Source organism: Manacus vitellinus, unplaced genomic scaffold (assembly GCF_001715985.3).
Source record: "Manacus vitellinus isolate BGI_N305 unplaced genomic scaffold, ASM171598v3 scaffold_6_pilon, whole genome shotgun sequence".
Classification (NCBI taxonomy): Eukaryota; Metazoa; Chordata; class Aves; order Passeriformes; family Pipridae; genus Manacus; species Manacus vitellinus.
The window spans coordinates 11,430,880-11,456,931 of NW_021940750.1; the positions used below are offsets into that span (position 1 = coordinate 11,430,880).

General features: G+C 37.3%; 1 protein-coding gene across 2 annotated transcripts in view; it reads right to left on the bottom strand.

The window, feature by feature from the left end:
• Positions 1-4,397: 4,397 nt before the first annotated feature.
• SCG5 (secretogranin V) overlaps positions 4,398-26,052 on the bottom strand; it is a 31,264-nt gene continuing 9,609 nt past the window's right edge. For both annotated transcript variants that reach the window (XM_029964193.1, XM_008925018.2), the window contains exons 3-6: positions 18,790-18,939; positions 15,798-15,910; positions 10,269-10,322; positions 4,398-6,648 (exon numbers count right to left, since the gene is read on the bottom strand). In XM_029964193.1, the coding sequence (XP_029820053.1) occupies positions 6,553-6,648; positions 10,269-10,322; positions 15,798-15,910; positions 18,790-18,939 (413 nt within the window). In that variant the 3' untranslated portion in view covers positions 4,398-6,552. The remainder of the gene's footprint in view (positions 6,649-10,268; positions 10,323-15,797; positions 15,911-18,789; positions 18,940-26,052) is intronic.

Below are 26,052 nucleotides of genomic sequence, written 5' to 3' on the forward strand. Positions count from 1 at the left end.
GACTTTGATATTTGCATTGGACACAAGTCCAACTGTGGGTACTCTGGCCTTTAGTGGAGTCAGCCCTCAACCTCTTTGCAACTGTTCACCCATCTTTTAATTGGAAATAATTCCCAGTTTTGTAAACTTCCAGATCAAGAAACTCCAGATACACAACTAAATAGACACAAAGTGTTTTTTAACAAGCAACTGGTATTTTATGGGAGGTCTATGAAGGTCTTATCTTGAAGTTTGTGGATAATTCTTGTTCTTTTAAAGGCTTATAGGTTGCTGTTGAGAATGTAAAAACACAGCAGAAAATGGCCAATACGGTTAGAAATCAGAAAATAACCTCAACTACTAAAGCAGAAAATAATTAACGTATTTTAAACCAAAAGAAATGTGTAACATTCTGGCACCTACTGCTTGCATGCTGGAAGACTTTGCATTCGTCAAAGTCCCTGAAAACAAATATTCCAAGACACCATAGCTTCAGACCAGTAACCACCAGAAAGGCTGAAGCAAAGCTGGAGACACTGTGGGAGTAGCAAGAGAAAGCTATAAGGAATCAGAAGCAGGACATACTTTTCTGCTTTTTTAACTGTGCACACGTACATTACCCACACATGCAGACTCCTGTGGCAGCTGAGTAGTAGAGTTGTTTGGGAATTTAACCAATAGCCAGAGTCTGTGCACAAACTATGACAGCCATGCTTATCATAACACTGACTTTTACTTACTTAAATCAGTTATGACTATTTTTTAATTTGATCATTTGAGCATTAAAAACAGGTTTCTTACTTCAACTGTAATAATGCAACTTTCAAGCCCATAAATCTTACAGCCATTGCACCACCTGTTGGAATCAAAGTTTTGCAATTGAGTTAGTGACTGTTTGCAATGTTGTTCAAAGAAAGGGAAAAAACTAACAAATGGTGAAGTACGAGTGTTTCTCTGGATGGCCTGACGTGTTCTTTCATAAGTCTGTTTTGTCCATTTAGAAATACAAAATGTCACTGTGTGGTATTTTATTTCCCAGTGTAGAAAGGTGTTCTCTACTGTGTTGAGGAATCAGGACCATATTTCCCCATATGAAATCCCACTTGAATTTCAGCCACTTTTAGAGGACTTTGGGGCATTAGAATGCATATATTGCACTGAAGAACTTCTAGGATTTTGGTGGGTTTTTTTCGTTTTACAGAATAAAGAACTAATTAAAAGAGGCTAAGATTCAATTCAGCATTGAAGTCGTATGCACCTTCTGTGATCTAACAAATATGCCCAGACCTAAAAACACTTACCATCTCTAATGGAGATCTTTGGTGGCTCCCAGGAAAGCGGCCCCCACTATACATTTAATGGTCTCTAAATAAATGACGCTGGTTAGGGAATGAGGGAGAGTTTAAGACTAGTAGCACATTATTTTTCTCTGTGCTTTCTTTCTCCTTTGCCTCACTCAGTTTACAGTGAAATTTAGCCACTGACTCCCACCACTGTTTTTCTTGGAGAGAAGAGTAGGATGAAGAAACATAGTGATTAAATGTAAAAGACCATACATTGCATTAGGAGCTGCATTCCATGTGTTTTGGTAACAGGAACCACAGGAAAGAATAAAAAGAGGTGATTAGAGCTACCTAAAGTCTGAAGCCATTCTCAATTCCTACCATCTCTACCTCTGCTGCACATAAAAATACAGACCTTGATAGTCAAACAGGATTTTTTTTAAGCTCTTTTAGTTCCAACTGGTAACACTACTGCCATGACACTCGTATTTAACATTTGTTATGCTCCCATGTGTTGAACACATGGCTAGAGGCTCTTCCAACCATCAGAATTCATGTAATTGCAGCAAAGCAGTTGGCATCCTAAATAAAGCGAACATAAGAACTGAAAGTACATGCTTCCTTCTCATGGCAAATTAGGACGATGAACTGGAGTTCAGTGCCACTCTTCACCTAACAGCAAAAGGCTCGAGTGGGGTAGATGTGGACCATGAGCGTACTTGGAAAATGGTTCATTTGAGCATTTCGCTCTCTTGTATATGAAAATCTTGGCTTAGGACCCAATCCTGTGCTAGTCAGCTACATTTGTGATTCATGAGGCCCTTCATGATGGCAATTCCACTTCCTTCACCTACATTTCCTTATAGTTTTTATGTAGTCTGCATGTAAGCCACTCACTGTCAGTGGCTGAACCCTTCAAGAGAACTTGTCTTTGCTCATGCTTGGAATCTGTCATTGACTCTAGGCACCACAAACAGGCAGACCTTTTAAGGGACACAATAATTCTTTATTTAAAAAGAAGACTTCTGATTTGAGATAATTCCTGAATATGATTATTTTTTAACTGTATTGAAGGTAATTGCATGTCTTCAAACAAAACTAAATTTTTAAGTGTATGCATATGTATCCATGTGGCAATGGAGTCAATATGTTCTTTTTGGTTTTTATTGTTGATGTCTTTCATTTAGGGCATATTAGATTGCCCTCTTATTTTTATCAAGTATGGCAGAAATATAGTTCAATCTAATTGTCAATTCCATTAGCCTGAAACCTTGGATTTAGGTGTCTCAAAATGGGAGATAATGTCCTCTCTTTCCCTGATGGCCCTGATAGTTCCTGACTTGGATGGAGAGGTACCTTAAATCTTACCTCTAGCACACTTAGCTAATAAAATAGTGAACATACTCATTCCCCCTGTGGATCATGTGAAATTGTACTTTCCTTAGACATTTCCAATTTTTATGGGGTTGTGGTATCATCTGAATTCTCCTACCTTCCCCTTCTTCTTCCATAAATCTGTGTGACTTTGACTGAGAAGTTATCTTTGAACTCTTTGTCCTACAGATCCAGACATTGCTGATTTGTGTATATATAAAAAAGAAGCAATTGCATAAAACTTCTATCACATTGTAAGTGTTAACAGCATTACAAATAAGGTTAGAGTTAGTTTAGTGAGCTTACCAGCAAACAGGCCAGAAGATTTGTTTTGGGATGATGTTATTACTGGCTTTTTCCAACAAATGTAAATGTTCAAAAATTAGTTTTTGTACAGCATGAAAATGAAAACAAAGTTTTTCAACACTTCCACAAAGCTACTGGTTAGAGAGCTGGTTTGAGGGCATGGACTCAAGTCTCCTCTTCATCATCAAAAAATACCTGTCTTCATCCTCAGCTATTGACATTTTGAAACAAAGGGGCTTGAGTGATACTATTTCCACAACAAAGCCAAAAACTTAATTGACTTAGTAGTCATCTTTCTGCCTGTGCCTTTCTTCAGTTTAACGGATGAAGAACTTTTCATCATATTTTCATAAAATAAGCTTCAGATCAGCTTTACTTGCAACCCTGTGACTCTTGGGACTCTGACATCAGATTCCTGGAACTATTTCCAAGTTTCTTTGGATTGCTCATGAGTTGCTGAATAGATCAGTAACACAGTTTTGTTAGGTGAATGCAAATGTGCCAATATATAGAAGCATATCACTATTTCCCCTCCTTAGTAATTCACTAAGCATTTTTATATTACTTTCTTCTGTGAGTTAACATATTTATATTCTTCACTACTGAGTTTATTATCAGACTATATTATCTTTTTAAAAGTGCATGTTAGTGTGTGTGTGTGTGTGTGTGTGTGCATACACACATTGCACTCCCAGAGTAAATTTTGTGTCACAAATCAAATACTATAATATGATCAGTTACATGGTGCTTTTTTAAAGCCAGAGTAATAAATATTTCTTTACTAGACAAAATCAATGTTGCATGGCAATACACTTTATTTTGTATAGCTTCTTTCAAGGACATTGTGTCTCAAATACGTCAGAGGTAATTAACACAGTTGCGAGTTTTAAAATACTCTAAAAAGGTTTTAATTTAATGAAAATTCTAAACAACAGTATCAACAGACATGCTTCTTAATTCACATGCATCGTAAATGTAAAAGGGCAATGACACCTGCAAGAGCTGTGCAGCTATTTAGATTCTTTTATCTATTGGTTTGGTGAAGTGAGTTCTTAGTGAGGGGGATAGTTGGTATTTTTACTCAGTGACTCTGAAAGATGATTCTAATAAAAACTCCATATACATGTTAGGACTCTTGTTGGAGAAGCAGAAGGGACAAGGGTTTTTTTTTTCTTGTTTTTTCTTTTTTTTTTTTAAATCAACATGGGACTACCAATCCCAGTACAGTAAGACAGCTCTAGTATGAAACTGAAATTAGAATAATGAATCTCATTATCACGGTGTAAGAGCTATATTTTATTAAAATTTCATAATAGTGCTATTGAGTCTTCTTGGCGAAACACTCAAGCTGCCCAATGGACTCAGCAGACAGCTGCTCACCACCATGCATTTGACTTCTTCCAGCACACAATTCCTATAAGACACATTGTTTTGTGCAGTCTAAAGGTTTTTGCATTTTTTTTGTTTGCATTTAAAGACAAAAATCACCTCTGAATTGTGATATTTTTCCTTTGCCTGTGCTGTGCAGACCTATCATACACAGGAGGACAGCTCCTCTGGCCCCACCCAGGTCACAGGCAGAATCCAAAGACTCCTGTTCTGGCCAGTTTGCTGTTCTGGATTATCACATCATCCCCAGAAATGGTGTAGTGGCCTAAAGTACTTCAAGAAATTAGATGTGAGATCACTGATACTATTAAGCAAACAATGTTTCTTTGCCCCTCTGTTTTTAAGCCCCCTATTTACCATAAATACCTTCTTTTACTATATACTGGTCCTTACTAAGAGCTTAAAAAATGGAATTAATTGCCATTATGGTTGCTTCACTTTTGTGATTAAAATGGATTTTATTGGAGCTAATAAGGATAGATATATATATATAGTTATATATACAGCTATATATATATATAGTTATATATTTATATATATATACAGCATATATATACTTTTTGCTGATTTTGGAGACAACCTTTGCAAGTTTGCAACTCTCAAAACCTGGGTGAAGACTAAGCAGGAGTGCAGATAAAAACAGTAGGCTTAAGGAGCAGAGATTTCAAGTTCTGTCACATGAATTGCTCCCATCGTATTCCAGCCAGTAGGAGGCAGCTCTGTGATTCATAGAAATTCCTCAATTTTGTGTCATGTGCGAGTATAAACCCCACTGCATTACATACTATTTAGTCTTCTCTTCCAGATTTTTTTAAAAAATGATCTATGATGAAAGACATGATAGTTCATCCTAAAATATCACACAGTTTTACAATCTACCCATAGATGACATGAGAGGGCCAACTCTCTACATACATAATTTATTACCAAGTGGTGGGACAAAAAAAGCAAATGCTATTGACAGTCATATATGTGCCATCCTGTTAACTTTAATCTTGTGTAGCTAGGAACTTTAGTTCCTTATCTGTTTGTTTTCTAAGGTGTCATCATTATTTTACTGTGTTTTTCTGTAGGATGGGAAAGGAAACTACTTCTTTTTCCACAGATTTCAAGTTCAAAGCTGTAAATTAAGGTTCTTTTCCGTAATTCCAATGCTTCGTGCACATGGCTTTAAATATTCAGATGTATTCTAAAAATAAAAAATTTTAGGTAATTTTATATTCTCCTCTTTCAGAAAGGGAAAACTCTGGAATACAAAGTTCTTCAACCTCCTAGGGGCAAAAGGGCAATTTAAGCTTCCTGGAACAACTTTAAGAGCAATGATAGCTACCAGTGTTATTAGAGTAGCATAATTTTTCAGAAGATCAACTGTAATGACCTTCATAGCCTGGATTTAGATTCAGAGGTTGTTGATACAACCTTATTAACACAGACAAATGTCTCCATCTTCATTTATAATATCCCCTGGAAGCATAATTTAAGAACACTATAATGCACAAATGCTGCTGTTACTCAGACAAAGAACTGTGGGGGAGATTCAACATAACAGTTTCATTGATAAAGAAGAAAGATGTGCAAGTGTTCAGGAAAGTTAAGGAATGATTAAAACTAACAGAAAAATATTCCAGTGAATAGAGTCAAAAAGCAGTTCTTTAATTTTTAAATTTGCACAGAAATAACAGAGACAAATGAGCCTCTGAAATATTTTGGAAACGTCACTTTGCAAACCTTGTAGATTGCTTAAATGTTTATTAAAATGACCAAAAGCCAAAATTCTCTGGTAAAATAAATACTTTGTCTTTGCTAAGTAACAATATTTGCGAACAAAACATAAAACTAAAATTTTCATGTGTCAAACATAGTAACATTTAAGATTAAATGCTGGAGTCAGATTGGGCATTTTTTCATCTTTCTATTTACAAGCTGCTCATTAGGACCATTTACCTCACGTTAGCTATTAAAATGACTAACATTTTTAAAGTTTGCTCCATGACTAAAATAAAAACAACAGAAATGTCCTTTTACCGTAACTTAACAAAAAGCAGAACCATATTTTTCTTATCTAGAACATACTGTTATAAATACAGCTGTTTTTCATCTACAGTCGTATAAATAATAAGCATGCTGCCATTCACAAGGATTTTCATAGATGATTATATATAAGCAATATTACAGTCTAGCAGGGGATGGCATGAGTTTTTATCTTTCATTTTTACTGTACTTATTCAGGACCTTTGTCTTCATCCGAAAACTGTGGAACAGACTTCTTTGCTACAACATTATCCAGTCGCTGTCCTTGCAGATAGGGGTTCACACTCTGAAAAAGTTTAAAATTATTTAAACTTATTAGAAACAGGGAAACACATAAAAGGTAACTAGGATTAGTAAATGTATTTATGCATTTCTTATCTGTCAAACACTTGCAGATTGGAAAAAAAATTGCTTCCAGAGATTAAATCTAAAAGTCAATCACTGTTTTGTTTCTACAATTTTTTTTTTGTGAAAGAATTTAATTCAATCCACTGAAAGGAATATAAGTGGAGGAGGACTTGCAAGAATACAGGACAATCTGAATTAAACACTGCCTTTTTGCTCCATTCCCCCTTTCCCCAGCTCAGCAGAGAAACCACAGCAGACCTACCTCCCTGATTCTTGAGGCAGGACAGAACTTGCTAGAGAAGTACAGGTAAGCTTTAGATTAAATTACTAGACGCTGATGGACATTATGCTGAGAGACAAGTTAGAGACCACCAAATCATTTTGACCACAGTCTCTTCTTCAGCCCATGTCCTCTCCAGGAAACCCCTCCTTGCTTCCTCTCTTGATGCTGAGATAAAATAACTGCTGGCACAGAAGCAGAGCCAAGCAAGGTTTTGGCATACAAAATGGCTCTCATACCACTGCCAGAACAAGGGAATGCTGGAAAGAAGATCCCTAGAGAGGGTTTAACTTCACTTTGCACTATGCAAGCAGCACAATGTGAGGCTGAAGATGAACAGATCCTGTCTCAAAACTGTTTGGAGATTGCAGATGAAGTAACATAGAAAGCCTATGCTCAAATTTTATCTATATCAATGTAATAAAATGTATTTACTCTATTTACAAATAGCAAGCAGTTTAGTGGCACTTCAGTATTAAATATCATTTACACCTGCTTTCTGGCATGTTACAGTGTCTGTATAAACAAAATTCAAGTATGTACTTTCTCGTTCACAGATATAGACAAAATTTCTAGTGTGCAGGTTTTTGATGCCATAAAAATTGTTTGCTTAAGTGGAGGAATGCAAATTTTCCAGTATCTCCTGATTCTTGTCAGGCTGACTATGTTACAGAAATTACTTTTCTTGAGATATTTCTGTGGTTCTTTCACCAAAAATGAGGAATCAAAAAAAAAAAAAAGCATTCAAAATGGGCACGAAATATTTATTTTCAAATATCCCAAGTATTTCTTGAATCCCTGGAAAAGACTTGGGGTTTGTCTGCCTTCAAGTTTAACCCCTTGGGTTTCTCCAGATTTGTGGATGCTATCATTAATACTTAATCATAGCACAGAGCAGCCCTTTTGCCTACTTCCACTGGTTTTTGAGTGTTTTGCCTGCTGCAAGTAAAAACATAAAAATATTAAGAATCAGAAATGAATGTGGAAAAACCCTTGAAAATAAACTAACTCTAATTTAATGCTTTAAATTGTTAGAAATAAGACATATGTAAATGATTTGTTTGTGTTTGTTTAAAGAAGTTCTGTTTAATGTTAATTTAGTGAAATTCAACTGTTGCATAAACTTCTAGGAATTATTTTAGATTCTTAGGAAGATTAATTGGTCTTCTTTTTGGAATGGTACTTGCTTGCTACTTTTTGAAATAAAGTAGAAGGGAATGAAACTACATAAAAATGTAAATCCTTCTTAACAGACAAAAGAAATCAAAATATAATGTAAAATATTTTGGTTGATTTGTTAAAAAATGTTTAATCCTATGCAGCTGTGCAGAATTCAAAGCAATGCAAGTTCCCAAGCACCTTTGTGCACAGCTCTGAGCCCACAGTAACATGACTCAGTGATTACAGAAGAGCTCCTGACACTTCGGGATATTATATTATTTTCTGGACAGGACTATGCTCATGCATAGAAATGCAAAAAAATGGAGGATGGCTAATTAAAATTAGATGTCATGTAGGCTTCCTTGTCTGGCACTACAAGTGCTACAAAAAAAATTACACAGTAGCACATGGTAAATACACACCTTTGCTGTATGTACTGATTATGTATATATGTGCTTGCATGTGTGTTTATAAATATATGAATATGCAACATATACTTAGAATTTGTGGTATTCCAGACCTCAGTAGTGCCTCTGTGACTGTTACACATTGTATAGGTACAACAGAGTTACTACCTACACCATTCCATAAGACTTGTTTTAAGCTAGAATTGGGACAATCAGACCCAAAAGACCAATTTGTTGCAAGATTCGGAAACTCTATGTCTGTGCAGAAGGGCCTGGAAGAGTAACAGGGAGCACAGAAGGCAGCAGTGGAATCCAGTGGACATTTTGCTTTCTGGAGACATACACTCTGCTGGTGACATCTCTAGGTTACCCTTCTGCTGATGAAGTGAAAATTCTGAATTGTTCATTAAAGCATTAGTAATCATTACAGTATTACTCTAAAACACCTTAAATTCTAATGAATTTACCATTAGGTGACATGCCTGTGCTAGGAGAATAAATCTGCTGCAAAGCAAGACACTGAAGCTTCATCTTCAAAATTCTGGGTGACCCCTGGCCATGCAGCTGTCATGTCTCCAGCAATTGCTTCTTTTGTATTCAATTACACCAGTCATTTCAGAGACAGAAAGTCTTTTTCTTTTTTTCATTTTTTTCCTCTCATGTATATATTGCATGAATTCCACTTTAACATGTTGTTCTAGCTATTAATAAACATTCCACGAAACTTAAAAATTAAAATCAGATGCCTACCCTTTTTCCTTTTCCACTAACAAACTCAAAAATCAAATGTAAGCAGGAGGCAGATACTAAGTTCAGGTCAGATCATTACTCATGGTTGCACAGTGTTGATTGCCAGTGATGTGTGAACTGGTAAGAAATCAACTTATCTTCTCCCTTTCTAGCGAAGACTAGAAGTTTGAGAGCTAAATAAATAAATAATCTTCACTTATGCTTGTTATTTTAAATTAAATTTACTTCATTTGCAGTATAAACTGTGCTGTCATATTTTGAAAAGCTACTTTCTGGCAGAGAGCTAGACTTTTTAGAAAAACAGTATGCCAGCAGTAAAGCTAAAGACTCTGACTCTGCCTGAAAATGATTTTTTTTTAATAAAAGAAAGGCCGACGCTACCAAAAAAGAGACGGTAGTGAGGCAGACTGTGCAGAGGTTCTCTGTGATACATGGATTGCCTTCCTTGTTCCAGGGGCAGAACAATGAGAGCCCAGTCATCTTTGTCTTTCAAGCAAGTGGGACATAGAGATAGGAGTTTCATCCAAGATAAACTCTGCTAAAGAACTACCTCTAGTGTCATTTACACCCAAAGAACATATGCACATGCATGGACAGTGGTAATTAAATTTACTAATATTTTTAGGAGGGAACTTTTAAATTCTCTTTTAGACACATTTAAATAATTTTAAATGGTTTTATTCAGATAGGATCAATTTTAAAACACAGGTAATATGAAGTTTTATAATTAATGTTCTGCCTTGAAGTGCATCTTCTGAAAGTAGTAGGCTATTTAGAGAAATAAATCTTGTAGCCAGTGTACAGTTCTGAAGCTGGCTATAGTAGTTTATCACAGAGATTCCCTGACTTTACACATTATCTAAGGTATAATACAAATGCATTAGATTAACTCTTCATTTTAACAATATGATTTTAATTCTCTCTAGATTACACAAGGCTAAAAAGTATTCCAATAGTTACCCTCTTTCTTCTTTTTGGACCACGACTGATCTTTTCAAAGAGTAAATTCTTGCTCTGGAAGGAAAAAAAAAAGAAACCAGCCATCAAATTCATTACACTCTTCTTTTAAAATACTATTTTTGATGTTAAATATTAGCAAGTTTAGAAGGGTGTGCAGTTTTATGGGAAAGATAAAGCACAAATAAATATTTGGATATTCCTGCTAACATGTGAAGTTCTTCAGGAGCAGTCACAGCCTTATTAACAATTTAAAAGCCAGTAACAGTAATTTTCCACTATGTTGCACTATATTATCACCGTGTTAAGGCAATAAGTGATTTAAGTACATGCTGGTATAATGATATGGTCTGAATGTTCCCCATCACATGATACATGGTATAAATACACGTAGACTTTTTTTTAAAAAAAAAGGCAGAAGGTAAAAGATAAAAAAAAGTAGGAGGGAGAGAAAGCACGATTCCTGCCTCTGGTATATCTTTTTATGCATTTGAGGTGACAGAAGAACAGGAGTAAAAAAATATTTGCTTTATGAGGGATTTTCTAATGTCTTTTAAAAACAGCAATAGGCGTCATTCCTACTGTTTTGTTGTCTTTGCTTATTCCCTTCCAGATATCAACACTCCCCAGTGCAAAGCTCTGTTGAAAGGAGTTCAGCGCCAACTCTTCCTTTGTTTAAGTAGTGCCCTCAATAAAGTTTCTAAAACCCATTTGGTCTATAACGTTTTTAATGGCAAACCTTTTAAAAACTGCCAGAAACATCTTGGCAGAAAAGAAAGTTATGATGATGAGAAAAGAAAAAAGAAAAAAACCCAACACAAAAATCCCCTCTGACCATAGTTTACATAAGTGCATCCACATATTGTTGTATTTCTTACAAGTAGTGAATTCTAATAAAGTCTAGAATAACACACACATGTTCACCACATTTTGTTTCAATTGTACATTATGAAGAAAACCAAAACCAAACCCTAACCTGAACATGGAAGAAGAGAAGAATTACATGTATAAAAGCAGAAGACTGTATAAACAAGGCCATTAATTCTGCTATAAACAACTGACCTAACATTGATTATATAAATAGAAAGTGTAATTCTAACGCAAAACAAATTCACCAAACACTTCTACCCTCTCTGCAGCCTTGATATGAGAAAAAACAAACATTTTCGAGTGTTACAATGAAATCTGCCAAAATTGTCTGTTTTGTACTTCTCATGTTCATTAAACCCCAAATTCACAAGGCCTCTCTCTTGCCCAACCTCAGTTATTTTGTCTGAGCTGTGCCAAAAGGGAACAGAGATGAAGTTGGCCAAGACGGACATTCTTGGCTAGTAATTTATGCAAATTCTCTTCAGGAAAACTTAAATTTAACATTTTAAGGAAACTCACATTTGTATGAATTATTCTCTTCAGGAAACAAAACACCACCAAAGCCTCTCTTTGTAAACTCTTTGACCTTATACTTTTCATGAGAGGAAAAATGGTGTCTCTGAAATAAAAAGAATTAACTACTGGACCTAACATTTCTGTCACTCAGAAAAATTCCTCACAATTGAACCATGAATATCATATTTTGTTTAGTCTGCTTGGGAATCTTTTAAGACCATAACTACAGCATTATGCAGAGTACAAAGCAAATAAGGTTATGGAGCATGAGCTAAGAACATACTTGTATGGTAATAGCAATCCTGAAAATATGTTCCACTGCGTAATGGTCTGATCTCATCAGTCACCAAAATTTGCCTCTGCAGTGCCCATCCTTCACCAAGAGGTTGTTAGGAATGAAGGCACAGAGTTTGTCCAGTTAAAGATATAGCTCATCTGGAGACATGCTGCACATGATTTGCTACTTTCCTATCACTCTTGAAGGTTCCTTTGCACCCTCCTGGCTACTTGGATTAGGATGCTACAGGCTCGGATTTGGGTGGGAAAAAAATCAGAAGTTAAAATATTTACAACCAACTAACTAATGCCAGAGAGATTCACTCTTTGAAGTATTTCAGACTGCACTGAATCTTCAAGTCAGTATTAATCAACAATTCTGTAACGTGCATCTGCACAACTATTGAGAAAAACTGAAAAGCATTAGCAAGGTTGCACCCTTTCAGGAGGGCTTTTTTTTTTTTTTTGAGTGAAGTTCCAGTGTTGCCAGGAATATCAAGCATGACAATTTCTATTACATCAGGCATACTACACTGAATTATACAATCTGTACTGTCTAAAATTGAAGAGGGGGACCAGACCTGTCATAACATATCCTAATAATCACCATTATCATCCAGATATTTAGCAATATCAGTTGGTAAAGACAGATAACTTAGGGCTGCTCACTACAACTGTAGTTGGATTAAAATAAATTCTGAGTGACTAGTTCAGGTTTCTATTAAAATTAGGAAGCCACACACAGTAACTTCTTAACAAGGATTTCACCTTTGTAGAATATTTTAAGCCCTGCTTCCCATTTGCCGTTCTTTGTATTGCCTTGGATCCCTCCACTGTGACTGATAAGCAAAACCGACATTATTTCTATCCTTAGAGTGAAATGTCATCCATTGCTTCAGTACAAAGGAGTGTTGCTGAAGAACATAGTTGCTTTTAATTTTCTGTTTGTATTGATACTGGTGTCAGAAAACACAGCTAACTTCCCTTCTCTTTTCAACCCCTACATGTGGTACTGGTTAACACCTTGGCTTTCAATAAATAACAACTTACATATAAGTGGTTTTTAGATTTGTACTGTAAATTGTATATTGTAAATGGTCTTTGTGAAAGTCTTTCTGGATGCCAACAACACGTCTTCAAACCATCTGAAGAGATAAGCTGCAAAAAAGGCAGACTCAAATGGAAAATATCTGTGTCCTGCAAGGAAAAGTCTGAACCGAGGGGAAAAAACCCCTGAAATCTTAGAAACTATACTTGTACACTAGGGTAGCAACCTCCAAAAGTCCCTCATCTTACTATTCCCACTGTCGCCTCTACGTTTTCCACATATGAGGAGAAAAAAAAAAGAGTTTAGGGGCTGGGGATGAGAGTATAAGCTGTGCATCTCACTCTATAAACAGAATCTGTTCCAGAGACTTCCCACAGGTCAGCATATTAACATATGGAGAGTTGTTCCAGAGACAAAAAAATTCTCCCTCTTTCTTCCCACTCCTAACCCAGTGCACATTTATCATGATTTACATATTTATATTTTATATGTATTAGCAGTATTTACACATCATATTTAGCATCTACATGGAACCATACACTTTGCTGCATGAGACACCTTCTAGATTTGCTTGACTCTTATAAAGTGTGTCTGTTATTCACAAGGTACTGCAGAGGTCTCGTACTTTGCAAACATGACAGTCTATCATGAAAACAAACCAACCAACCTGCTTCTGTCCCATTAAGACAAGCAGGTTTTTTTTCCTGACCTGCTAATGTAAGTTGGGTTTTACTGTTGTTATGGTAAGGAATGCAGGTTGGGTCCTGGAAAGGACAAGTCACTGGGAACTGTAACAGTGCCTAAACTGCACTGTGGAAGGAAAAGGCAGGAGAGAAGCTCTCCCAAGAGCACACGGCAGCCCACATGGGTCCAAGAGACACGCTTGCCCTGAAAGCTTCAGATGGTGGTGACAGCCTTGCACCTACAGGGTGTGTGCCAGTAGGAGCTGTTGGAAACACAGTCTGTAAGTAGACAGCCATCACAGACCTAGTGGTGTTTAGTCCTAGGCTCTTCGACACGAGAAACAGGAACAAGCTGTTGGTGGGCAGAGGGAATTTTGGTGGTTGGGGGCAGTGGGAGGACTGGATGCACACAGTTACCGCCTGGGCAGCCCACAGCCAGCTGTGCTGGTCATTTACAACCTAATGCAGATGACAGTGAGTGACCTAAAAGATCTGATCTCTCTCTTTTATCAAGTCTCAACAAATAATTTTTAGAGTGTTTCTCTGATTTTTCCAGAGAGTTAAAAATAACAAAACCAGTCATAAAAAGATACCACTGTATTTATATTTTTAACATGCAATAATATACAATGAGGAGGTAATGAGGCAATTCTCCTGGATCTCGGCAGAACATTTGCTCATGCACATGACCAGCTGTTTCATCTCTAATTAGAAAGATCTGGAGTTTGCTAAGCTGCAGTTAGATGTGATTACTATTTAGTACCTAAGAGTCTGTTTTAATCCATGCATGAGCAGCTTTTTCCCCCTGAATAAGTAGTGATGGATGGAGATATGAAAAAAGTCCAGGATTCACTAATGATTAACTACTATTTATTACGTATATATGTTGCTAATGACAACACGCTTGACTCTGAAATAGTACTAGATGCCAAAGATTTACAGAAGTGCTTTTATAGTCTTCAAAATGGTATTATGAAAGTAAAGTACTTATGAATAATAAGAAAATTAACAACCTTATCTGGCAGAAATAAGAAAGTTCACCATCTGGTGTTTTTTAGATGAAAACCTTTGATGATAATTACTGACACAAGTCTCCAAAATTTGGATTTTTGGCATGATTCTCTCCAGAAATTTAGCACTCACATAAGTAATTAAGACTATAAATCTTACACTGGCTTGATTATGAATGATGAATCATTGTCTCACAATTACAGCAGGAGAAGAGGCTGCCAAACATGTCCATTTATCGATATATACTTACAAAGCACTGGTTTAGGGTAATCTTAAGTAAAGTGTTATAGCAATGTAAAATGAGATTTCATTATTTGCTCTAGAAGCATAAATTATGATCATTGTTATTGTTTTCCTGGCGCCTGAAGATGGATTTGGGATTGGACATTTTAACTGATGTAATCTAAGATTAAGCAGCTGAGCTTTCTTTGGAGCCTTTAGCCTGCAGAAATAGTCTAGCTGCAGTTATTATAGTCTTTGCATGCTTAGAACAAGATTTTTGCCCTTAGTGTATCTCACTGTATTTATTACATGGGACATGTCAAATAGATTTTCAATATAGTGCACAACCTGAGCAGAGGAAGAATCAGCATCAAGTACTCAAAAATCCTTAAGGCAGAGAGCATTCCTTAAAGCAAGCTGTCTGGTCCTGGATTTTTTAAGGTGTTTAGGGATTGCTGCACTCCATCTTTTTTTGTTTTTCTTGCTATTTTTTATCTAAGTAGCTGAACAATGAATAGCCACTGAACTTGGATATTCTTTTGGATTAGGGTCCTGTTATGTTTTGAAATCTTGTCCTAAGATCTGCACTAATTTTGGTTACTTATTCACTGTAGTTTGAAATGTGGTTTGTTGCATTTATCAAGTACATACATAGCTGTCATGCTTTGGGACAGGTAATAAAACAAGGATTTCTACTTTCTATTTTTCTGGGGTGTGTATCAATCGCAAGCACTATTTCTGTATTTTTCAGGGCAAGTTTATCTTTTTTGAGTGGTTTCCCTTAGGGTGATAATTTTTCCAGCAATAAAGACAATATTTTCCTATTTTCCTATTTTCATAGTATCACAGACAGCAGACAATACCCAGTTTCACATGCAAAAAAATAAGCAGGAAGCATGTACTCACCCACTTGCCCATGTTGGGGTAGTCATGCTCTGGATCAAAAAGGTGTTGGTGCAGCTGGTATTCCCTGCTGAACTCTGCTGTGTCAGGGGTGTTTTCTAGACACCCATCATCAACTGCAAAAGTATGTTAGAAAGCACTGAGTACTTAGCAGCTTTGAAACACACAATATGTGCCACATTAGTCTTCAAATTTCTTAAATGCAATCATGCAGTTAAAAAAAAATAAAGAACGGGATGACTAGAAAATACTAGTTTTCTTTTCTTTTGAAATGAATTTGTCAGGATGTATTTAATTTAAAAAACCCCAAAACCTTGCAACTTAATGAAACTTCAAAACTAAACAAAATTTATTTTCCAAGCTCTCCTCCTCCTTTTTGTTTTTCTTTTCATTATTGCACTGATTTTATGTAGAACTGTATCCTGTTCCTATTCAGAAGGGATCTTTTTTTCTTTTTTAAATCCTCACAGGTAGTTTTAGAAATGGTTTAGGCAATACTTTTGAAGGTTATGGTAAAACAGTGCTGTGAACAAAGACTGAATTTCCTTCACTGAGCAGCTCTTCATGGAGCTCCATTTCTGGTTTGCTACTTTGTTCAAATTGGCTGAAAATCATTTATGCATCATAAGATCTCCTAAAAATGCAATGTGGTAGAAGTTTTATGATGAAGACATTTCTGCAGATTGGTAACTAGTCTGATTGGTCTAGAAACCTCCTTTAACCACAATGGATGGTTCTGTAGAGAGTGTCACGTCAAGATAATACCCATTTAAAAATCAACTTACAGTCTTTTTACCAAAACAAGTCATCTTTAGATTAAACAAAGTTTCAGCAACTTAGAGCCAGAGTATTTTTTAGATAGAGTCTGCTCCTGGAGCTCCCTCTGCTTTGCCATCATGGGGAGCTTGCAGTCCAAGTTCCTCTCAGACACACCGAAGAAGATCCTTCCAGGCAGGGCATGATGCTGGGCATCCAAGCAGCTACATCTGCCAGAACACAGGCACTCTGGAGCACACACATGTGGACTTTCCCTTTTGTCCTTGTGTGTCATCACGTGAAAAGATTTACAGATGGATTATTTTTTTCTCTTAGATGTGAGAAACAATAAAGGCTTGACTTAAACTTGAGTTGATGTAATGACCTGAGGAGGTTATTCTGAGTTCAACAGATCCTGCTTTCTCTATTTGCTCCTTAGGATGGGGAAAAAATTAAGTTGCCAACAGAAAATAGGGGAAAACTATATATATTGGCTAAGTAACTCAGATATCACTAAAGCACTTAAAAATTATTTCAGTCCCGGCAGGGACAAGGTTATCTCAAGGGAGAAACAGGTGACAAGAGAAGTGTGGTCAATCTTCTCAGAGTATGTGTGTCTTTTGCTAGAAAACACAAAGGGCAGCTGGGCATATGTGTGCCCTCTGTGACTGCTAATCTAAAAGTCTTCAAGCTCAAGTGCTCCAGGCTTATGTATTCCTGCTGTGGAATGTGCATATGTAGACAGTGACTGGAAAAATTGTTTCCATTAAGCAAATCCACAGACCTGATTGAGGAAGGCCTCTGGTAATTTGTATGCATAATACAGTCAGCACTTGAATTTCCATTTAAGGCTCTGAAAAACATTTTACTCTAATCCTAGTAGATACTATCTTCACTCATGGCATACCTATGACAGAGCCATTTATCTGAGCAGGCAGCATTTCCCTAAGAATTCCCCCTGTGTTCAGATCTGACTGTATTAGCTTAGCTAACAACTATTATTTCGCCTAAGAAAGAAAAATTGGAGGGATTTTCAAAGGCATTTCCCTGAATGCCATGTTTTTAATTTATTTATCTAATCACTAACAGAAGTCTAACGGGCAAGCACAGAAGATAGAAAGTCTGTGTGTGTGCTTGTGTGTGTGAGAAAACCTAAACCCATCATTTGCAACCTGTCAAACAGCTATACTGAAAAAATTAGAAGAGGAGGTATTATTTCAGAAGAGATGTAGGCATCATCACCAAATGGGCTGTAATAGAAAACAGTAAGGAAGGGCTATTTGAAATTTTGTCAAATTTTTGAATGAAATGTAAAAATACTTCACAAAACTTTTCATGACAAATATTATTTTTTGATGAATTCTAAGCTAGTTAGAACATTTTTAAACAAGAATACAAACAACTGTTCTGCATTTTCCAAATAACATAAAAGAAGACTAAACAGAAAGCATTTTTAAAGGATATCTTAGCCCACAAATAAAAAATGAGAGAAAAATAGAGTGCTCATTCCCAGTTTGAGCTCCCAAGGCAGCCAATGAGTGTTTTACTACTACTTTCAGTACTGGAAGTCATTCCTTGGCTCAAATAACAGGAAAAAGATCAATTCTCTTAGAGTATGTCTATATTACGCACATGCAGTGCTGCTTTAGTGATCCTTCAGCACTAGCCACCTGCAGGGCTCGGTACATGTGCAATTGTGAGCTGAGGGACACACTGGGTGTCTGGGGCACCTCTCTGGCACTCAGAGGCTGCACTGCTCCTCTGCCAGACTGAGCCTGCATGCAACATCTTGGGGTACATCCACATAGTTCTCCATTTCTTGGCAGACAGGCACCCTCAGTGAGCTATAAAGACACATGGATTGGAGCCAAGGTATCTTAAATATTGACTCATGGTCTGGGTTGGAGATCAGGGCAGACAGTTTCATTCCTCTTGGCACAATGAAAGTCTCTAAAATAACGGACTGTACAGAAAGATAACTTTTTTCAGGGGCCAGCCTGAAAATGAAGTCCCTTGGGAACAAGATGCTATCATCAATCTCACTATCTTCTACTCTGAGGTCAATATAATTATTTTTTCACGTGACCTTCTCCAGCAGTCATATAGCAATACAGAAGGTGCACATATAAAAAAAAAAAAAAAAAAAAAAAAAAGCTCATCTAAAAACACAAAAACACCCAGTTGAAAGACTGGAAGATGTAGAGTGAAGACAGAGGTACAAAGGCTACAGCCAAATTACCTGTTTTTCCAATAGGACAGGGATTTGGAGGGTCAGGATAGCCTTGATCTTCACTGAAATCCTTTGGTACATTATCACCTGTCAGCTCAGCCACAATGTTTGGGATATTGCCATAAGGACCCAAGTGCTGGAGACCCTCATGTGCACCACCTAGCAAAGACAATTTATACACACTGTCGTTTTACAAGATTAAAAGTGTAAGTACTTTAGCTGTTTCCAGTAATCCAGACTTCCATTTAAAATATATGTATCTCTCTCTTATATGTAATTGTTTTAGAGACAGATCCAAGTTTAGATTTTAAGTATCTCTTTTAGAAATGTAACCATGTGACCTAAATCCAGTAACTTAGATAATGAAAAATGAAACTAGGAAACAAAATCAGCCACATATTATTATTCTTAGGGTTGTTTTTTTCCTTAACAATGAAAGTTTTAGGCAAAAAAAATGCAAAGAAAAACAAACAGGAGACAATAATGAAACTTGATACATCTGGTGTACAATCATCTTCAGTCACTGATACTGTTCACTGTAGAAACTAATAACAGAAGATATGCCAAGACAGCATCAGCAAGAAGACAAAGTTAATGACACTGTAGAAAAAAATAACACTATCTGCACAGCCTAGAAATACATTAATAAATTAAGTCCCAAGGAGACTTAGGGTGTTAAGGTCCTTGGGGACCCAGAGTATTTTAGCAAATTTGGTTGTATAAACCTCGAAAAATTATTTTTAATTCAAATTCAAATCAACTCTTAAATGTAAACTTCCATTTCCTGCAGTAATGGTGAAAAGTGATGAAGAGTCCCTGTTGTTGATGGGAATTCTTGTGCATGTACACAGTAGTCAATTTAGTACAAAACATCACATTCAGCGACTTCTACACCTTTACTAGATGCAGGCTTTTATATTTGCCCCGTGGGACTGAGATCACCATCACTGCAGGGTTACAGCAGCACTGTGCAGCAGGTTTTATAACTCAGTGGCAGAGAACACAATGATGGGCCCACTGGTCTTGGGTAAATGCACACAGAAGTGGTTTGCTATGGCCTTCTTCCACACATCTCAGCTGAGTGCCTTGCCTTTGACAAGTAGGGTCTTTCACCAAAGATTTGGGAAACAAGCTCAGGCCACTCTCTCTATATGGCCTCTCCACAAATATTTATCTGCCCCAGATCTTTTCTGCACGCTTTGTTGACCAAATGTATCCACAGGCTAAACCCCAGCTGCCTGTGGAGTTTTCTAAATGCAGTTATACACTGTTCTTTTGAATTTCAGACAAATAAAAAGTTAGTTTCAAGCATGTTCTTTTTCCCTGACATAAGACAGCCACCACACACACTCCAGCAACTGAGATGGTTGTGTGACAGCAGCACAATATTTTTTTAAAACCCTATATAAAGAGGGCTAACAACATACAGTCAACATATAAATTCCACTAACAATGAATGAGACGAGAAGGAATTTGACCAATTGGAAAATATGAGTTAAAGAGTGAATGCAGACATAACTGTTTGGGTAAATAGCATAAGCACCATATTATCACCAAATAGTCGTATTTTCAATTCATATATTTTTCATAGATCCAGAAGACGGGAATAAAGCCTCTGAACATGAAAGCTGCTCCAAAGGAATCATTCAAGTACTCCTGTCCCAAATTACAAATAAACATGACCAGCCTAAATCATCTTTTATACAGCTAAACATTGTAAGCTAACATAATCACTTGCAAAAATTGCAAACATAAGGCAGTCAAATACAAAACACGAATTTTGTATTCATTTTTCCATTTAAAAGTGGTAGTTGAGCCAAATTGTCTATATTTGGTAAATAATCAGTTGGACGTTTGGTACCAGAAACAAGTTAGTCTATAAGTCTATATATTTCTATTTTATTTTCACAACCGTCTAAAATCTAATCAATGTGCTAATTTTCCCCCCTAAGTACAAGTCTCTTACTCCGTAATGCAGTGTTGCAGAAAAGTTTTACAGATATGTAACAAACATAAAAGTACCCCTATAAAAAATTTACGTCTCTGTTATATGGGACTTTCATTTGGAGCTAACCATGAGACACAGCACTAAAAGCAGAATAGCATTATACACACTATGGACTTTTTTATACATTTACAATCCATAGTCCACACAAAGATGATGCTTGGAACACAATAATGTTATGGTGATAAGGTTAAAAAGTGTATAACGTACATGCAACCTAATTTAATTTAATATAATGTCTAATGTATAGCATAACATTTCTCTTTTGTACTGATTTCCTTCACATAAAGATTGATTACATATATGTACTTAAAAGCATCAGTTTATGATTCTGCTGTAAACTACAGACCCGCATAATCAATACGTGTTTGAACATCCTGTATACAATGTGGTCCACTATGGGACAATCCATCAGATAGAAGCCTATCTATGCTTGTATGTGGTGCAGACCTCTTGGCACCAAAGCTCCATCCATAAAGAAAACAGAGGTACTCAGCAGGCTCCAGTGTGCTATATATACATGTAAGTTTAAACCGACTGCCAAGAATTCCCTTGAGTGAGTACAAACCAATCTTTTTATATTAATAAGAAGAATTGTTTCCTTTAGGTATAAATGTCCAGGATCATTTCAGGGTTTTTCCCTTCCTTTCTTTCCAGAAGAGCTGGAGACAACAGCACCTGCTCTGGTGCCATAATTTAGCACACTTGAGTGATTTAATAGCATCAGCAAAACTCATTCCTTATAATCTTTGATAAATAGTGCACTCAGCAAAGACTACAATAATAAAAATGAAATGCTATGGATATACCAAATAGGGGTATTATGTACAGTAACTCTCAAGCTGCGTTAGTTTTGGTATTATAACAGTACCGATTTGAAGAAACTTATTAGGATTAAATACACTGCAGCTACCATGTCAAAATATTGTGATACAAACATATACAGTCAGCTACAAAAATAGCACAAGATGGGTCTCTTGAACCTTCAGGGAGAGTCTGAAAGAAAAAGACAAGACAACTAAATATTGAGGAACTTTTCATAATTTCCTATCCAAAGAAACCATGAGAGACACCATTGTTAAATTATTCAAACCTAGACTAGCAAAAATCCAGAATAGTACAGACAAACACTCTTGTATTGAGAAAGGATGGGCTAGATATTTTTCCCATCTCTCCTTACTCCTCATATGAACAGGCTTTTCTGTGCCACATTCTACCAGAGAAAATCCCTCCAAAATAATCAGCTTCCTTTCACATGCAGGATTTCTGTGTGAGTATGTAGGTATTTTGCATTCCTACAGGATAAATTAGAAGTTTAGGTCTCTTGGGATGAGATCAGTATTGTCTTAAGTAAGCTTTGAATTCCACTTAAAATATATGCATATATGTTATCAGCTGGCACTGGTCTGGAACTGTTGCTGGGTGGAAAATAAAACTGGAACAATGTCTCACCTTTCTTATAATTCTGGAAAAGTATTTAATTACCTCATCAACTGCTGGTACCATCTCAATTGGAGATACTTGGAATGATTAAAAATTTAAACTGCATACATTTCAGCCCATTTCTTTGCAGGGGCAATACTGTCTGTATGAGTCTTCCACCCATACAAACAACTTAACCACTCAATTCTTGGAGGGAAAAAGAAAAAAAATAAAAGGAAAAGAAACACAACAAGCAACTAGTTTCTTGCAAGTATTGAATATTCCCCTGACTGAACACATCTGATGGAAATGCTGTTAGTCTGCTGAAGTTCTAGCTACTGGCACCGGTCTGTTGGTAGCATAAAGCTCAGCTGAAACAAATCTGCTATTGGGAGTAATCCTCCACGTCAAATTCAAACAGGCAATGCTGTCCCCCAGAAGAGTCAGTTCAAGAAAGTCAATGAGAATGGATTTTCAAAAGTGTAAAATGATTGCAGAACATTTAAAGAGAAATAATGGGACGAATTTCCCTTTCAGTCTGATTGAAACCATTTCCCATGTAACAGTGAAGATAGGGTTACCCCACTTAAAAATTCAGAAAAGAGGTAATTTGGTCAATCTTAACAAGGAGATACAAAATAGAAAGGATCACGAGTATCTGTTGTGAATAAATGAATCCAAGATCCCAAATTAAAGCCCCTTACTTTAGAGAGTCATACTAGATGCCTTAGTCTTAGTGTCCAAGCCCCTCCCAGGTGCACAGAGGAGTATTCTCCCTGAGAAAAACTGTACCTCTTATGATCTTGACCTAACTCCAAGCAAATATGAGCTGCAAGAGAAGCCTGGTATACATTATCCTATTTGCCTCAGATTTCTGAGGGAGCAAATAGATTATTAATCAGAGATGCAATACCATCTTCGCTACTTTGCAAAATCTTTTGTTAATCTGGACTATTTGTTCTATGTACTGAGATTGATTAAGCACAGGAAATGAGAAGTACTGAAAAAAAATATAAATTAACACATTGTGACTATTCCACAGAAGCTGCTAAATAAGAGAATAGGGAAGGAGAAAAAGCATAGGAGAACAAAGAACGGAAAAATACAGACCTAGCCAACTTCCTTAACCATTCAAGAGCATGCCTCAGGAAACCCAAAAACACTACAGCTATACATGCTCAGGCATCCCAGATTCCAGAGTCAGCTTGTCTTCTTCTTAATGACACCAAGTTTCTTGAAACTATAAAGACTAATTTTCTTTTTCTCTGCAGAGGGACAAATTCCTTTCAATGTGTTTTCTAAAGCCTTAAGCACACACCCCATACAACTACTGATCTTGCTTTCAGTGAACAATTCAATTTTATCCCATATTTTAATTACAAACAGTACAAATATTTAAGATATGAAAGGCTTTTACTGTGAAATGGTTAGGACCAAAGTAATGCCCATGCCCCTCACAATAAATTTATAACAGTAGCTTATATGTCATTATTCAAATTGTATACACAATAAAAAAAATCCAGCAGCTCACTTGCTGACAAAGTGAAAAAAGCAATCTCTTAAGCCTGCCTTGGTTGAACAGTCCTCTAATGGACTATATTTACTTGCCCTTCAGTCTCAGCAGAAGCTTTCACACTTCACTGTGTGGACAAGCTTACCCTTTTTACAAACAGTGCAACATGCAGCACACAGCCACGGGCCCCTCTGCTGCTCTGACTTCCAGCCACCCCGCATCAACAGAGTGAGGGAAAGCACATCCAGCAAACAGCACACTCCTGTCATTGCCACAGCACAACCTCGCTAATGACCACGTGTGCAGTGCATGGCTCAGGGAAACAGGGCAACTACTGGAAAACAGTGACCTCCTTTATCCCACGAGGGATGGGACAGTATTTCAATTCTATAAATGTAAATGTGCCAATGAAAGGTTGGAACGCTTTATTCACTGGCACTGACACCAGCTGCATGAGAAGTCCAAATGCTCCATCGATGTCAACACACTTATGAAAAAATCCTCCTTTCACTCCTGTAGTGTGAACCATGGATGCACCAGAATCATCCAGAACAGGACCATGTTTTCTCTCTACTGCTCCACTGAACTTCAGAAAATTTTCCTATTCATTGCCCCATTCATACTCATTCAATTCTCTCTTCCACTCAAGGTGCAGAATCCGGCACTTCCCCTTGTTGAACTTCACATGGTTGGGGATTGCCCAGTCCTCTAATTTGTTGAGGTATCCCCTGCCTTCGAGGGAGTCGACAGCTCCTCCCAGTTTTGAGTCATCTGCAAACTTGCTTAGTATCCCTTCCTGTCCCATGTCCGAATCATTTATGAAGATGTTGAAGATGAAGATGTTGAAGGTAAGATGGAGCCCTGCAGAACCCCAGTAGTGACAGGTCACCAGTCTGATGTCACCCCATTCATTATTAGCCTTTGTGTTCGACCCATGAACCAATTGCTCGCGTACCACATGATGTGTTTATCCAGCTGTGGGCTGGACATTTTGTCCAGAAGGATCCAGTACTGAAAGTTTTACCAAAATCCAAAAAGATTACATCAGTAAAATTTCAAGGTCAATTGGGAGTTGATTATTCTCACAGTCATGGTCCTCCAGCTCAGGGCACTGAGATCCCCTTGGTCTGTCATCCATGTTGAAGACAGAGGCAAAGAAAGTATTAAATTCCTCTGCCTTGTCTCTGTTCCCGTTTCTGAGGTGACCATCCTCATCCTGTAAGGGGCTGATGATATTTCTACATTGCCTATTGTCACTAATGTATTTGAAAAAAACTCTTTTTATTGTCCCCCACATTTCTGGCAGCTTCAACTCCAGCTGAACTTTGACCACACAAATTTTCTCCCTACAGTGGCAAGCAGCATCTCTGAATTCTTCCCATGTCACTTGACCTTGCTTCCACTGGGCATACACCCTTCTTTTTTTGCCTTATTTCCAAGAGAAGATTCCTGCTCAGGCAGGCCAGCCTTCTGCCTAGCCTGCTTGTCTTCTGACATTTGGAATTGTCTGCTCTTGTGCCCTTAGGTGGTAATGTTTAAAAAGTGACCAGCACTGATGGACTCCAGCACCTGTAAAAACACTTTCCAGGGTACTTTACTTACAAATTCCCTGAGCAGCCTGAAGTCTCTTCTCTCTTTATGTCCAGAGTTGAGGTTTTGCTGGCACTTTTCCTCCTCTCAACAGAGATTTTAAACTCAATCACTCCGTGGTCGCTGTGGCCAAAACAGCCACCAGTCTCCACTTTGCTCACGAGATCCACTCTGTTGACAAGCAGCAGATCAAGGAGGGCATTTTTTTGAGTCAGTTCCCTCAGGATCTGTTCCATAAAGCTGCCATTAGAAATCTTCTCGCCCAGGTTGTACCAGCTGTGTGGTGCTCACAGTCGATTTCTGGCAAGTTGAAGTCTCCAGGAGGACAAGGGCAGTTGACTAGGGAGTGTCCCTTAGTTCCTCAAAGAATAATTTGTTGGCATCATCATCCTGGCTGGGAGGTCTATAGCAGACTCCCACAATGCCATCCACACTATTTGTTTGACTTGATTCTTACCCAGAAGCTCTCGACTGTGCCATTGCCAACTGTGAGCTCCATACATTCTATCCCTTCTATAACATACAGTGCCATCTCTCCACCTTTTCTGCCCTGCCTATCCCTACTGAAGAGCCTGTAACTGTCCAACAAGGCACTCTAGTCAAAGGTCTCATCAACCCATCAGGTTTCACTCATGCCAATGATATCAAACCTCTGGGACTGGGCCAAAGCTTCAAGTTCCTCTTGTTTGTTCCTCATGCTGTGTCATTAGTTAGAAACATTTTAACTATGTGAAAGACAAGT